At 33.8% G+C, this 14641-nt stretch overlaps 1 protein-coding gene and 1 non-coding gene across 2 annotated transcripts; one reads left to right on the plus strand and one right to left on the minus strand.

Annotated features, from left to right (window-relative positions):
* Positions 1 to 7800: 7800 nt before the first annotated feature.
* On the plus strand, positions 7801 to 7873 carry trnat-ugu (transfer RNA threonine (anticodon UGU)). Its single transcript has one exon. It is a non-coding gene; the product is annotated as a tRNA-Thr (tRNA).
* Positions 7874 to 9322: 1449 nt separating this feature from the next.
* LOC141291312 (prefoldin subunit 4-like) lies at positions 9323 to 13175 on the minus strand. Its single transcript, XM_073823487.1, has 4 exons — positions 13123 to 13175; positions 11880 to 11987; positions 11655 to 11795; positions 9323 to 9698 (listed from the first exon to the last, which is right to left on the minus strand). The coding sequence occupies exons 1-4, from the start codon at positions 13147 to 13149 to the stop codon at positions 9567 to 9569; spliced, it is 408 nt and encodes a 135-aa protein (XP_073679588.1). The 5' UTR covers positions 13150 to 13175; the 3' UTR covers positions 9323 to 9566.
* Between the last annotated feature and the right edge of the window lie 1466 nt (positions 13176 to 14641).

Raw genomic sequence — 14641 nt, forward strand, 5'->3', positions numbered from 1 at the left:
AGACATCACCCAGATAGCACACGTACATCTGCAAGATGTCTGTTAAAGATCTCTTGATCTGGAAAGCATCTGCTGTGTATAAACATCTGGCAGACGTCTGTAAGATGTCAGTTTTACATCCATTCTAAATCATAAACATCTTAAAGACAGCATCTGTTTAAATTTATTAAAGGCAGGGTAGGTGATTTGGTTCAAAAACATTTTTGTTATGCTGGTTGAAAGTAGGGCTGGACAATATATCGAACGATATTGTGAGGCGCGTTTAGTCAATGAAGCCGGTACTTTGATTAGTAGTAAATCTCCATCACGTGCGTTTCGCTCAGGTTCCGCTGGAGCGGCAATTAATACACAGAGACGTATATCTCTGACAAGCTACGCCATATCGAGCTTAATATCGAATGCGATATTGAGCGCGATATGGCATAGCTTGTCAGAGATTTAACAACTAAAAATGGTCAATTATTGTTGTGTTTTGGGCTGTACTAATTGGTCAGACCAGGAAAAACATTTGGCGTACTAATAGACTGCCAAATGTTATAACAAATCAAGGAGAAGAATGCAAAAAACTGAGAAATGGTGGCGTTTGTGGTTGGCCAAACTAAACCAGGATTTCCAGTGCAAGAATCTTAACAACATTTGTGTTTGTTTTTATCATTTCCGGTCACGTAGGTGAAATATTAGGCTAATGTTTTAATAAAAACTGCTTATGTATCTTTACCACCTATTAACTTTAGTTTGTCTAAATATTGCACCCTTTCCTGCTTACTAAGTCCTTCTCTATATGATTATAGCAGCTTCCACATGTTTTTTCCATGGTTTAGACAGCATAAATTAGCAGAACAACATATTCAGTAGTACATTAACGGTGCAATCCATGCTGTTGATTACATCCGAGTATCTCCAATATGGCCGTGCATCCAGTTAACTGACCAAACTGTGATGTAAGTGCGAACCCTCTATTCTAGAGTGTATTTTTGCAAGCTGGGTTTGTACTTAATATCCTACTAGAAACAAAACAGTGGTTTACTTGGCAAATGTTTTGATGATTGTTTAAACAAGTCTCTTAGCAACTAAATTGCAGAGGATAAACAAAGCAATGCAACATTAGCATTTGTTAGACAGGTGTACGGTTAACAACATAGAAGATAGTGTACTGTTCTACACACCTGTCTTTGCAAACATTTGCTGAACAGGTTTTATTACCATGTGTTTTTAGGAACTTTGAATCGCTGATGCATTTTATTTGCTTGGAAGTCAATTAGCTGTGTACATCATACATCCGCATTGCAGAAAAATCAGAGCAGTAGATATCCCCCATGCATTTCAGCTCGGAAACACTTCAAGGGACATTCGATTGCATTGTTTCCTTCCCAAGTGAAAAGTAGGAAATTCCAGCAAAAGCTCTGCAGGTAGAGGGATCTCCAAGACTTAAAACCCCCGCTGAGTGCATTAGATATTTAAAAGATGAAGTTCATTATGCAACCTATCAAATTTGGGCTTTGAGATGGATTGCTGCAGTATGTCTTCCACAAAATATAGCGTCTGAATTTCAAAAGAATTGAAAAGCTGTTTCATATTTTCAAAATGAGCAATATATTCTATCCAGATACCAGACAGTGCGCTTGGATAGAGGGCCACCGTAGGAAAGCACAGCGATTCTCATGCTCCTAAATAATCCACAAGTAGCAGCATGCGGCATAAAAAAGCATTAAAAATTAGTGATGTTTGTTCCTTGGCAATTGAGATTACCTCTGACACAAAAAGGAGCAAGTGTGATACGTCTCTGTGCAGTTTTATAGCGCTCCAGGGAGGTGTTGAGCAATGACTATGAACCCCCCAGAGGAAAGAAGAGCGCACCGAGAGACAGATTTGTGGTTGTTCTCCCTTGGGCGCCACTGTGCTTCATGCGTTTGCCATCTGTTTGTGGGCAATAACACTATGTGGTGATTAAAATGTATAAACAAGACACGTTTGCGGCAGCTTGTTAGAATGAGAGATTCAATCAAAAATCTTGATTTGCTGCTTGTGACCTTTCAATATAACCCCAATAGACGATCTGGTGTGAAAATTGGGGTGGAAATGTCTAAATGTAATGCACCTAAAACAGAATTACTTGAGAAACAGAGACCCCTAGTGGAAATATTGTGGCAGTGCATTGCAAACCATGGATTGTACATATGGAGAATACCTTACAGCAAAATTTATAATTACTTACTCTTAAGTACTAGCGTCACATTTGGCACAATTGCACAGTTAATGAGAACTTGCATATAAAGCAGTCTAGTCAGCCTAAGGGAATAGTTCTCCAAAAATGAACATTTACTCACCTTCAGGCTGTCCAAAATGTAGATGAGTTTGTTTCTTCATAGGAACATATTTGGAGAAATGTAGCATTATATCACTTGCTCACCAATGCAGTGAATGGGTGCCATCAGAATTAGAGTCCAAACAGCTGTTCTGGCTGGTAAACAGTGTTTGATCTGTGCAAATTTCTCTCCCAACTTTTTCACCGGAGGAAGCATTACTATCGATAGATGGAAGCAACAGTTTGAAGTTAAAAAAACATCTTAATGATGGATTTGTTTCTTACAGAAACACCGCTTTTTGCTTCATAAGACATTAATGGATAGACTGAAGTCGTGTGGATTACTTGTGGATTATTGTGATGTTTTTATCAGCTGTTTGGACCCTCGTTCTGATGGCACCCATTCACTGCAGTGGATCCATTGGTGACCAAGTGATGTAATGCTGCATTTCTCCAATCTGTTCCCATTAAGAAATAAATATCTAGTTCATGTCATGTCATATCATATATCTAAAAAGCAAAGAAAAATCTAGTTGCACAAACAAATTTGTGTAATTTACTGTAATGACTTTATCACTTGAGCACTGATACTAACAACAGCTCAACATCTGGCAGCTATGCAGAGTGTTTACTGAAACTAACACATACATAACCAGCACTTGATAATAAGCAATAAATACAGGATGTAGGAGGAGAAGTAGGATCAAGAAAGAAAGAAAGAAAGAAAGTGATGAAAATAGAAAAAAATGGAAAGGGAAGAATGAAAGAAAGGGAATAAGAAAGAAAGAAATGACAAAGAAAGAAAAGAAATTAGAAAGTAATCACAGAAAGCAAGAAAGGAAGGAAAAATAAGAAGGAAAGGACATTAAGAGAATAAAGTAAGCATGGAAGAGAAAAAAGGAAGGAAATAAAAGCAGAAAGAAATAAAGGAAAAGAAAATGAAGAAAGAAAATGAATGGAGGTAAAAAAAAAAGAGAGAAAAGATAAATGAAAAGGGGAAGGAAATAAAAGTAAAATATAGCTGCAAGCACCAATTACCAGGGTTTAATCATTGTGAGACATTTAAGTCCATATAAAAAGAAATTACATATTATTATTCAAGCCTGTAACAACCTAAATCAATGCTTTAAAAAAATCGTTTCTGGCAAATTCAGATCATTAAATATAGAACATTTTTTAGTACTATAGAATGTTTTTTTTTTTACGTTTATGAGTGTTATAGTGTCAGCTGTGGTCCAGTCTCCCTGAAACTTTAAACTGCTTGTTTAGAATCAGCTGTCACATGTCCTCACCAGGTTATGTGAAGTTTTGAGTTTTCGTTTAGGCTTCATGGGTTTTGGGGCATTTTTAGACAGGTCCCTTTTCTAAACGACCCTGTTATAGCTTCCCAAAGGTTTAATTTAAAAAAAAAAAATTTAATAATTATTGACCTAGAGAGTCCAGAGAATTGCACTGCTGTCTGTTTTGTTTTTTTGTTTTTTTCCAGTGAAAAACCTAGGACTATTTAGCAAAAGTAGGTATTTTAGTTGACAGCAGTGGTTCTAGAGGCAAAGTTGTTCGGAATAAGTAGTTCTATATGATACAAATATAGCATGTTTTGTACAATTGTTTACACCCTTGAAAAATTCAGTGCGTACCGATTTTTATCTAAATAGGACAAACAGATGCTTAGTTATGGCTATTTTTATAGTTGTTTCCCTTATAGCGCCCCCAAGTGGCCAATCGTCACAACTTTTTTCACATGACCTAAGATTCAGCTCTTACATGCATGTTTTGAGTTTGGCAATGGTATCTCATGCTGCCTTCATGTGCTATCGTAATTATGGTAAATACCAAAATCCGACATCGAAATTGCACATGAACACCCACTCACGTTGTAATTTCCACTGGAAAGCTCGAAAATTTTTATGATACCCGAGTTGCCGAGATGGGATAAACTTTGACCTTTCAACATGGCGGACAGTAACGAAACCATAATGAATGGTAAACATTGCATGATGTTAAAAGTAAAAAAACTTATATAGGCTATATAAAATATATATACTATATATAGGCTTATATAAAAACGTATATATAGGCTAGCTAAAATAACCATTAGTAAGTATTGTCTTTAAAACAACTCTACTATTCATGATCAATAAGATACAGCCTATAATTTACCGTTTGCGTTTTGATGCATCCTGTAGCAGATGCATTAGGGAGTTTATAACCGTTTTAAAACTTTTACCTAAGTAGCATGTGAGGACAAATTCCGAGTTCGCCATGTTTCTCTTCACTACGACAACAAAAGCACCTGAATACGACACACTGGTAATTTCCACTTCACAAGTGGAAAGCATCATCTTTCCCATATCACATGAAGGCAGCATCATTCCGTTCAAAAAGTTATAGCCATTTTAGTAAAAGTGGCCCTGCCCTTTTTTAATAATTATATATTTATAAATCACTTTCCAGAGAATCTTTCTGTACTGGTTTGGTTCCGGTCTGGCAAAAAACCTAGGACTAGTTTGCAAAATTAGATTATGGTGTGGTCTGCCCGGTCACTTTTCTTTATATAATTTATATTCACTCTCCAGAGAATCTTTCTGCACTGGTGTGGTTCATATCGGGCAAAAAACCTAGGACTAGTTCACAAAGGAAGACTTTCTTTTTTTTAAAAAAAAGGCAAAATACCCAAAAATTTCACCAGGGTACACTTGAACACTTAAGCCTTCAATGAACCGTTTGGGAGTTATAAGCAATTTCAAACTTTTGATCACTGTAGCGCCCCAGTCAGGCCGATTGGGGTGAGACTTGGTGACATTGTAGACGGTGTGAGTACTACCATCCCTCTAAGTTTCAAGTCTCTACGACATATGGTTTGGTCTGCCCGGTCAGTTTTACGTGGAGATATCTCATTCTGTTCAAAGGTTATAGCCATTTTGGTAAAAGTGGCACTGCCAATTTTGAACGTTTTGGCGTCCCTTTGCAACAGAGGGTTGAAAGTTTAACTTTTTTGATACCATCCCTCTAAGTTTGACTACCATCCTTCCAAGTTTCAAGTCTCTATGACATATGGTTTGGTCTGCCCCATCAATTTTACATGAAGATTGCTGATCCATGGCCATTCTAACAATTACAATAGGGTTTCTGCAGTTTTACGGTCAGTTTTACGTGGAGATATCTCATTCTGTTCAAAAGTTATAGCCATTTTAGTTAGTGCTCTTGCCTCTTTCTGACATTTTGGAGTCCCTTTGTGATGGAGGGTTGAAAGTTCATCTTTTTTTTTTTTCTTTTTTTTTGCTTATTATTGATATTCACTCTCCAGAGAATCTTCCTGCACTGGTTTGGTTCTGATCAGGCGAAAAACCTAGGACTAGTTTGCAAAAGTAGATGTTTCAAAAAATGCAAAATACCAGAACATTTTGCCAGGGTGAACTTGAACACTTGAGCCTGCAATGGACCATTTTGGGAGTTATGAGAAATGTCGTACTTTTGTTTGCTGTAGTGTCCCCGTCAGGCTGATTGGGGCGAGCCTTGGTGACGTTGTAGACTGTGCTAGTACTACCATTCCTCCAAATTTCAAGTCTCTACAACTTATGGTTTGGTCTGCACAATCAGTTTTACGTGGAGATATCTCATTGCGTTTGCTACAGCAATCAAAAGTTCCCAAAACTCCCAAACGGTTCATTGGAGGCTCAAGATGCATATTATCCCTTACTTAATTCAAGTGATGAAGGATTTTGAAAGTTGTTGAGTGCTACTGTAAGATTAACTTAAATGTTAAGTTAATGATTAACTTTAAATGTTTCAAAATGAATAACAGTTGAAAATATTCGAAATTTAGAAAAGTAATCAAAAAGTAATTAAAAGTAATAAGTTACATTACTTTTATAAAGTAATTGAAAAGTTACACTGCTTATTACATTTTAAATCAAGTAACTTGTAATCATTACATTTCCAAAGTAACCTTCCCAACACTGATTGTAGACAGTGTGAGTACTACCATCCCTCCAAGTTACAATCACTACGACTTATGTTTTTTTCTGCCAGATCAGTTTTATGTGGACAAAAGTTCAACTTTTTTGATACCATCCCTCCAAGTTTCAAGTCTCTGCGACTTAAAGTTTGGTCTGCCCCATCAATTTTACGTGAAGATTGCTGATCCTTGGCCATTCTAACAATTACAATAGGGTTCCAGCACTACGTGATTGAACCCCTAAAAAGAAAGAAAACGAAGAAAGGAAATGAGGGAAGGATAGATTGAAAAAAGGAAGTAAATCCAAATACAATATATAAAGGAAACAAAAAGGAAGACAGTTTAGGAAGAAAATAGAATGGGGGTAGGAAGAGAAGGAAGAAAGGATGAATAAAGAATAGACATGAATAAAAAAAGAGAAAGAAAGCAAAGGATGGAAATAAATTAAGAAAGATAGGAAGGAATAGAATGAAGGAAAAAGAGGTTGTGTGGGAAGTAAGATCCCTGATCTCCCCATATTCCGGATGCACTTAATGCATGATGAGAGTGGGTGGAGCTTTTCTTGATGCCCACAGGGCAGAGGAACTTGTTAATTGAGATCTGGATCCTCCAGAGGTCGTCCGCCAGAGGCTCTAACTCCATTTATTTATCTGCTGTTTTATTAGCTGGAGCAGGCCACACTCACAAGCTCTCTTTAATTAGGCCAGTACAATCACTGCTGCTCCGGCAGGACCAGACCAGCATTTGATTATGCAGATGAAGAAATCACAACAGCTGGAATTCAGCACTCACTTCTTCTAGGCCAATTAGCACGGTTCTGACACCATGTAGTGACGATGTTTACCCTGTAATGATGCAATTACAGAGCGCAATAATTATACTTCTTGCTCAGTAGAATAAAGTATGCGATTAAATATGATATCCTGTACAAATAATGCATGAGGGTCACAGCTTTTTAATGCACAATGAATTCTTCAAAAAGCCCTGCTGAAAATCAATACCACATATGAATAACTTGTTATTCATCTCTGATCTTGAGATAAAATCAAGGCTTTTTGGAAACCTTCTAAATTCTGAATACTCCTGACCATTTGTGTCCTTAGTTATAAACCTAGAGTTTCTATTATATAAAGGTATTCAGGTTTTCATTTTCATTCTGAGACTTAAAAAGAGTTGGTTAAAGGAATAGCTCACCTAAAAAATGCAGTTTGCTGAAATTCTTAGGACATAAGATGTTGATGAGTTTTTTTGTTGTTGTTGTTTTTAATTTTATCCGCTGTTTGGACTGTCATTCTGACGGCACCCATTCACTGCTGAAGATCCATTGGTGAGCAAGTGATGTAATGCTAGATTTCTCCAAATGAGGAAGAAACAAACTCATCTACATCTTGGATGGCCTGGGGGTGAGTATATTTTTAAGCAAAAATTCATTTTTGGGGATACTGTGCCTTTAAGCCACAAATTGCATAGTGTCTATGAGTCGTTAGAGAGGCATTGTCATTAAAATCGAAAAACAAAGGAGCAAGAAGCATCAGCTGGCTCCATAGCTCAGTGGTTAGAGCACTGGTCTTGTAAACCAGGGGTCGCGAGTTCAATCCTCGCTGGGGCCTGTGGGTAATTGTAAACATTTAGCTTAAAACCTATCAAAAGAGTAAAATGAAAACAATTGCTGTTCTGTCACTATTCTAGCACTCAAACTGAACGTTTCCTTCTTTCGATTATAATTTGTAAGCTGTATTGAATGTATCCAAATATATCCGATCTGATTTCTCATTAAGGCTACGGTTATTTGATTTAAAAATACAGAAAAAAAACTGTAATATTGTAAAATATTATTGCAGTTTAAAATAGTAGTTTTCTGTATTAATATATTTTAAAATATAATTTATTCCTGTGATCTGAATTTTCAGCATCATTTCTCCAGTCTTCAGTGTCACATGATCCATCAGAAATCATTCTAATATTCTGATTTATTATCAATGTTGGAAGCAGTTATGTTGCATTATATTGTTTTGGAACCTGCGATACTTTTTCATTAAGATACTTTGATGAATAAAACATTAAAAAGAAAAGCATTTATTTCAAAATAGAAATCTTTTGTAACAGTATACACTACTGTTCAAAGTTTGGGATCTGTACATTTCTTTCTTTCTTTCTTTTTTTCTTTAAATGAATATTTTTATTCAGCAAGGATGTGTTAAATTGATAAAAAGTGATAGAAATCTTTTCTAACAATATAAGTCTTTTCTGTTTTAAATAAATGAATGCTGTTCTTTTTTACTTTTTATTCATCAAAGAATCAGTTTCCAAAAAAAATATTAAGTAGCACAACTGTTTCCAGCATTGATAATAAATCCGTAAATTAGATTTCTGAAAAATTTGCATCACAGAAATAAATAATATTTTAAAGTATATTGGAAACCTGTTATTTTAAATTAAAAACATTAAAACTCTTACTGATCCCAAACTTTTGAACTATATATATATATATATATATATATGCATTTTCAGCTTCATTACTCCAGTGGAAATCATTCTAATATGCCTTTCTGATTATTATTAATGTTCAAAACAGTTGTGCTGCTTTATATTTTTGTGGAAACCATGATATATTTAATCCATGATTGTCTGATTAATAGAAAGTTTGAAAGAACAGCATTTCGTTTAAATAGAAATATTGCCGTATAAATTATAAAAGTTTTTGCTGTCACTTTTTGATCAATTTATGCATCCTTGTTGAATAAGCATATTTTCTTTTTTTTTAAAAAGACCTTACATTTTTGAATGATAGTGTAAGTTTTAAAATAAATATTCAATACTATAAACAAATCATTTAGCTGACACTTATCTAAAGCGACTTATAGTATGCTTAATGCACTATCCATAACCTGAGGTTAAATGTCTTCATCAAGGGTGCAATGGTTAGATATCAGCTAAAACTTGAAGGAATAAATCCTGCAACCTTTCCATTACCAGCTTAACCTACTTTACTATTAACTTTACCCACTATTTTAAGCCTACATTATCGTGCCAATAATAAGAAACAGAAGGAAACAATGTAAATATTTTTGCTTTTTTATTTTTACATCAGTGTCTCTCATTCTCTCTTGCTGGATGCTTCATCCAGCCAGCCCCAAATCCACCTTTATGCAACAGCTCAAAAAATTCACTTAACTTAAGGACATGTGAAATGCAACAAACATGACCAGAGTAAACAGGACGAAAACTTCGGCGTCAGGGTAAAAATGCTATGTCCTGTTGGAGACTGACAGTCTATGAGGTCAAGTCTACATGCTTGAGGTCTCAGCTCTCATCTGCCTCTAGATTGATGTTGTTTCCAAACTTGGCATATAATTGAATCTTCAAATCTCCAAGGACTCCCTGTATGGATGACACACGACCCTCCAGAGCTTTGATCTCATCCTGCAGAGCTTCCTGTGGACACCAGAATATAAGTGTGCAAATGTTGAGCAGTACAACCAGGGTTCAAAATAAACACTCCGCAAGCAATAAACAAGTACAAATTGGAAATCTGCAAAGCAAAAAATTTTGGTAACTTCTTTTAATGACTGCAAAAATATACGACAGTCTTTTAGTGTCACGTAAAAAAAAAAATCTAAGATTACGAGAGTAAAGAAAAAGTCGAAATACTACGAGAATAAAGTTGAAATACTACGAGAATAAAGTCGAAATACTATGAGAATAAAGTTGAAATACTATGAAATTAAAGTCCAAATATTTTGAGAATAAAGTCGAAATACTATGAGAATAAAGTCCAAATATTTTGAGAATAAAGTCTAAATACTATGAGAATAAAGTCCAAATATTTTGAGAATAAAGTCCAAATACTACGAGAATAAAGTCGAAATACTATGAGAATAAAGTCCAAATATTTTGAGAATAAAGTCGAAATACTATGAAAATAAAGTCCAAATATTTTGAGAATAAAGTCCAAATATTTCGAGAATAAAATCCAAATATTTTGAGAATAAAATCGAAATACTACCAGAATAAAGTCCAAATATTTTGAGAATAAAATCCAAATATTTTGAGAATAAAATCGAAATACTACCAGAATAAAGTCAAAATATTTTGAGAATAAAGTCGAAATACTATGAGAAAAGTCCAAATATTTTGAGAATAAAATCGAAATGCTACCAAATAAAGTCCAAATATTTTGAGAATAAAGTCGAAATACTATGAGAATAAAGTCCAAATATTTTGAGAATAAAGTCGAAATACTACGAGAATAAAGTCCAAATATTTTGAGAATAAAGTCGAAATACTACGAGAATAAAGTCAAAATACTATGAGAATAAAGTCCAAATATTTTGAGAATAAAGTCGAAATACTACGAGAATAAAGTCGAAATACTATGAGAATAAAGTCGAAATACTATGAGAATAAAGTCCAAATATTTTGAGAATAAAGTCGAAATACTACGAGAATAAAGTCGAAATACTATGAGAATAAAGTCGAAATACTATGAGAATAAAGTCCAAATATTTTGAGAATAAAGTCGAAATACTACGAGAATAAAGTCGAAATACTATGAGAATAAAGTCCAAATATTACGAGAATAAAGTCGAAATACTATGAGAATAAAGTCCAAATATTTTGAGAATAAAGTCGAAATACTACGAGAATAAAGTCAAAATACTATGAGAATAAAGTCCAAATATTTTGAGAATAAAGTCGAAATACTACGAGAATAAAGTCGAAATACTATGAGAATAAAGTCGAAATACTATGAGAATAAAGTCCAAATATTTTGAGAATAAAGTCGAAATACTACGAGAATAAAGTCGAAATACTATGAGAATAAAGTCGAAATACTATGAGAATAAAGTCCAAATATTTTGAGAATAAAGTCGAAATACTATGAGAATAAAGTCCAAATATTTCGAGAAGAAAATCGAAATTCTACCAGAATAAATTCGAAATAATACCAGAATAAAGTCCAAATATTCTGCGAATAAAGTCGAAATACTATGAGAATAAAATCAAATACTACGAGAATAAAGTACAAATAATTTGAGAATGAAGTCCAAATATTTTGCGAATAAAGTCGAAATACTATGAGAATAAAATCGTAATACTACCAGAATAAAGTCCAAATATTTTGAGAATAAAATCCAAATATTTCGAGAATAAAATCCAAATATTTAGAGAATAAAGTCCAAATATTTTGCGAATAAAGTCGAAATACTATGAGAATAAAATCGTATTACTACCAGAATAAAGTCCAAATATTTCAAGAATAAAATCGAAATACTTCCAGAATAAAGTCCAAATACTACCATAAAAAAGTCCAAATATTTTGAGAATAAAGTCGAAATACTACAAGAATAAAGTCAAAATGCTTCGAGAATGAAGATGAAATAACGTCACCTTCGCTGCCTCTAGCATTTCCTGCGTCTCTTCTTGAGAGTGACTGATAAACACGTCTCCGATCTGATACGGGATCAGCATTGCATCATCCTCACACATCATGAGGTCATCACTGGCATCCTCTAGATTCTGTAAGGATTTCTACACACACAAAATGGTTTGATCAGCATCTGCCTAAGCAAAATGTGACCTAAAATGTATACAAAACAAAAACCAAGTATTTACCTTTTTGGCCTCGATTTCATCTTTCAGTTCAGACATCCGATTTGTATTCCTGGCAAACTTGTTGATTTTTTGCTGGTCCTCAAATGTTACATTGACATCTTCAGCTGCCTGTTATGATACAACCAATATTTTTAATAAAATATTTTTGCATTTATTCCAATAGAAACAAATCCCTTTCCTCTTTATTTTAAAATACACATTGTGTAAAGAAACACAGAATTATATTAAAATGTTATGATATAAAAAGCACTCAGCAAATTATTCCATATCTAATATTCTTTTTATTCAAGTTTTATTCAAATATATAACCCTGGACCACAGTCCCAGTCTTAAGTATATTTATATTTGTAGCAATAGCCAAAAATATATTGTATGGGTCAAAATTATATATTTTTTTTCTTTTATGCCAAAAATCATTAGGTAGTATAGATCATGTTCCATTAAGATATTTTGTAAATTTCCTACTGTAAATATAACAAAACTTAATTTTTGATTAATAATGTGCATTGCTAAGAACTTAATTTGGACTACTTTAAAGGCGATTTTCTCAATATTTTGATTTTTTGCACCCTCAGATTCCAGATTTTCAAATAGTTGTATCTCAGCCAAATATTGTCCTATCCTTTCAGACGATGTATAAATCTAAATTTAAAAAAAATGTACCGTTATGACTGGTTTTGTGGTCCATTCTTATGTAAAAGAAACTATATGAAAAACTCAAGAAATAGTGCTCTGCAATAATTGTGTTCGTATAATGTGTCTGTAGACATATGCAGTGTTTTAAAATATTACTACAGAGTCAAGAAACACAATTATATTAAATTGTTATGATTATAAAAAGCACTGAGCAAGTAATTCCATATCTAATATTATTATTTTTATTTACGTTTTATTCAAATATGTACATAAGGACTAAATAGTTAAGCTATAATCTTATGAAATAAGCACACAGTGACATAAGCAAATATTTATTTGCACTTAAGCTAAATTAAAATGAATACCTACGAAGAACGAATTGCGAAAATGTAAGTAAGAAATAAACGTCAAAACCAGAAAATCATAAATAATGTGACGTTAGCCATTTAGCTGCTCTCAAAACCGGTGAAAACAAATACTCTCCGAAGTCACTCAGCTCTCTCATTCGTGCACTGTTTTAGACAGTTCAGCACCATTAATACGTTACTAAACACGCACCAAAATACGATGGGGATCTAAACAAAAAGTCATTTATTTGAACACATACCACTCCTTTCTTCATGGTGGCTGCCATCTTGAACGGGAAACGGGCTGCGTGCACGCGCGTGAACGGCGGCGGAATGGAGCACGTGGGTATTCATGAGTTTGTGGCGTGGTTTTGCTGCCTTTTCAAAACTGTGGTGCTTTTGTCAGAGGGAGAATGAAAGATATTGTTTGACTTTAATAACTGATTTGAGTGCTTGAGTTTTGCATCTCGGTTTTCTTGGAATAATCCACAGTTTTCACTGTGGTCAGGATTTTCAGAACACTTACTGACATCTTCTGGAGGATAGTAGATTTGTTTCCACATAGACAGGATATTGTATGATGATTGAAGCTGAACCAGTAAATATACACTTTTATGTCCCAGATATTCCTACATCATTTGAAAGCTGAATAAATAAGCTTTGCATTGGTGTATGGTTTGTTAGGACAGGACACTATTTTGGCAAATTGGAAATTGAAATCGAAATATTGAGGAAACAATCCCCTTTAAAATTTGTTCAAATTAAGTTCTTAGCAGTGCATATTACTAATCCAAAATTAAGTTTTGATATATGTGACCCTGGACCACAAAACCAGTCATAAGGTTAAATTTTACAAAACTGAGATGTATACAACATATGAAAGCTCAATAAATAAGCTTTCTATTGATGTATGTTTGTTAGGATAGGACAATATTTGGTCGAGATACATCTATTTGAAAATCTGGAATCTGAGGGTGCAAAAAAATCAAAATACTGAGAAAATCACCTTTAAAGTTGTCCAAATTAAGTTCGTAACAATGCATATTACTAATCAAAAATTACATTTTGATATATTTATAGTAGGAATTTTACAAAAAATCTTCATGGAACATGATCTTTACTTAATTTCCTAATGATTTTTGGCATAAAAGAAAAATCAATAATTTTGACCCATACAATGTATTTTTGGCTATTACTACAAATATACCCCAGCGACTTAAGACTGCTTTTGTGGTCCAGGGTCACATATTTATGGTAGGAAATTTACAAATTGTCTTCATGGAACATAATCTTTACTTAATCTCCTTTTATGACTTTGTATAAGTAAAAATGATCAATTTTTCTTTTATGCCAATGTATTGTTGGCTATTGCTACGAATATGTCTGTGCGACTGTTTTTGAGGTTCATGGTCACATAGGGTTGTAAAAAAAATAATAAAAAAAATAAACATCTTAAAAACATGAAATATCACAATTAAATGCTATCGTTGGCCTACTTGTTTACTTTATACAAACCCACAGGCCCAAAAGTGGCCATATGTGACCCAGAGCCACAAAACCAGTTATAAGAGTCATTTAAAAAAAAAAAAATTTGATTTATACATAATCTGAAATCTAACTAAATAATCTTTCCAGTGATTTATGGTTTGTTAGGATGGGACAATATTTGAGCTGAGATACAACTATTTGAATATCTGGTATCTGAGGGTGCTAAAAATCAAAATATTGGGGGGGAAAAAAGCCTTTAAAGTTGTCCAAATGAAGTTCTTGGCAATGCAT

Source organism: Garra rufa, chromosome 18, assembly GCF_049309525.1.
Source record: "Garra rufa chromosome 18, GarRuf1.0, whole genome shotgun sequence".
Lineage (NCBI taxonomy): Eukaryota > Metazoa > Chordata > Actinopteri > Cypriniformes > Cyprinidae > Garra > Garra rufa.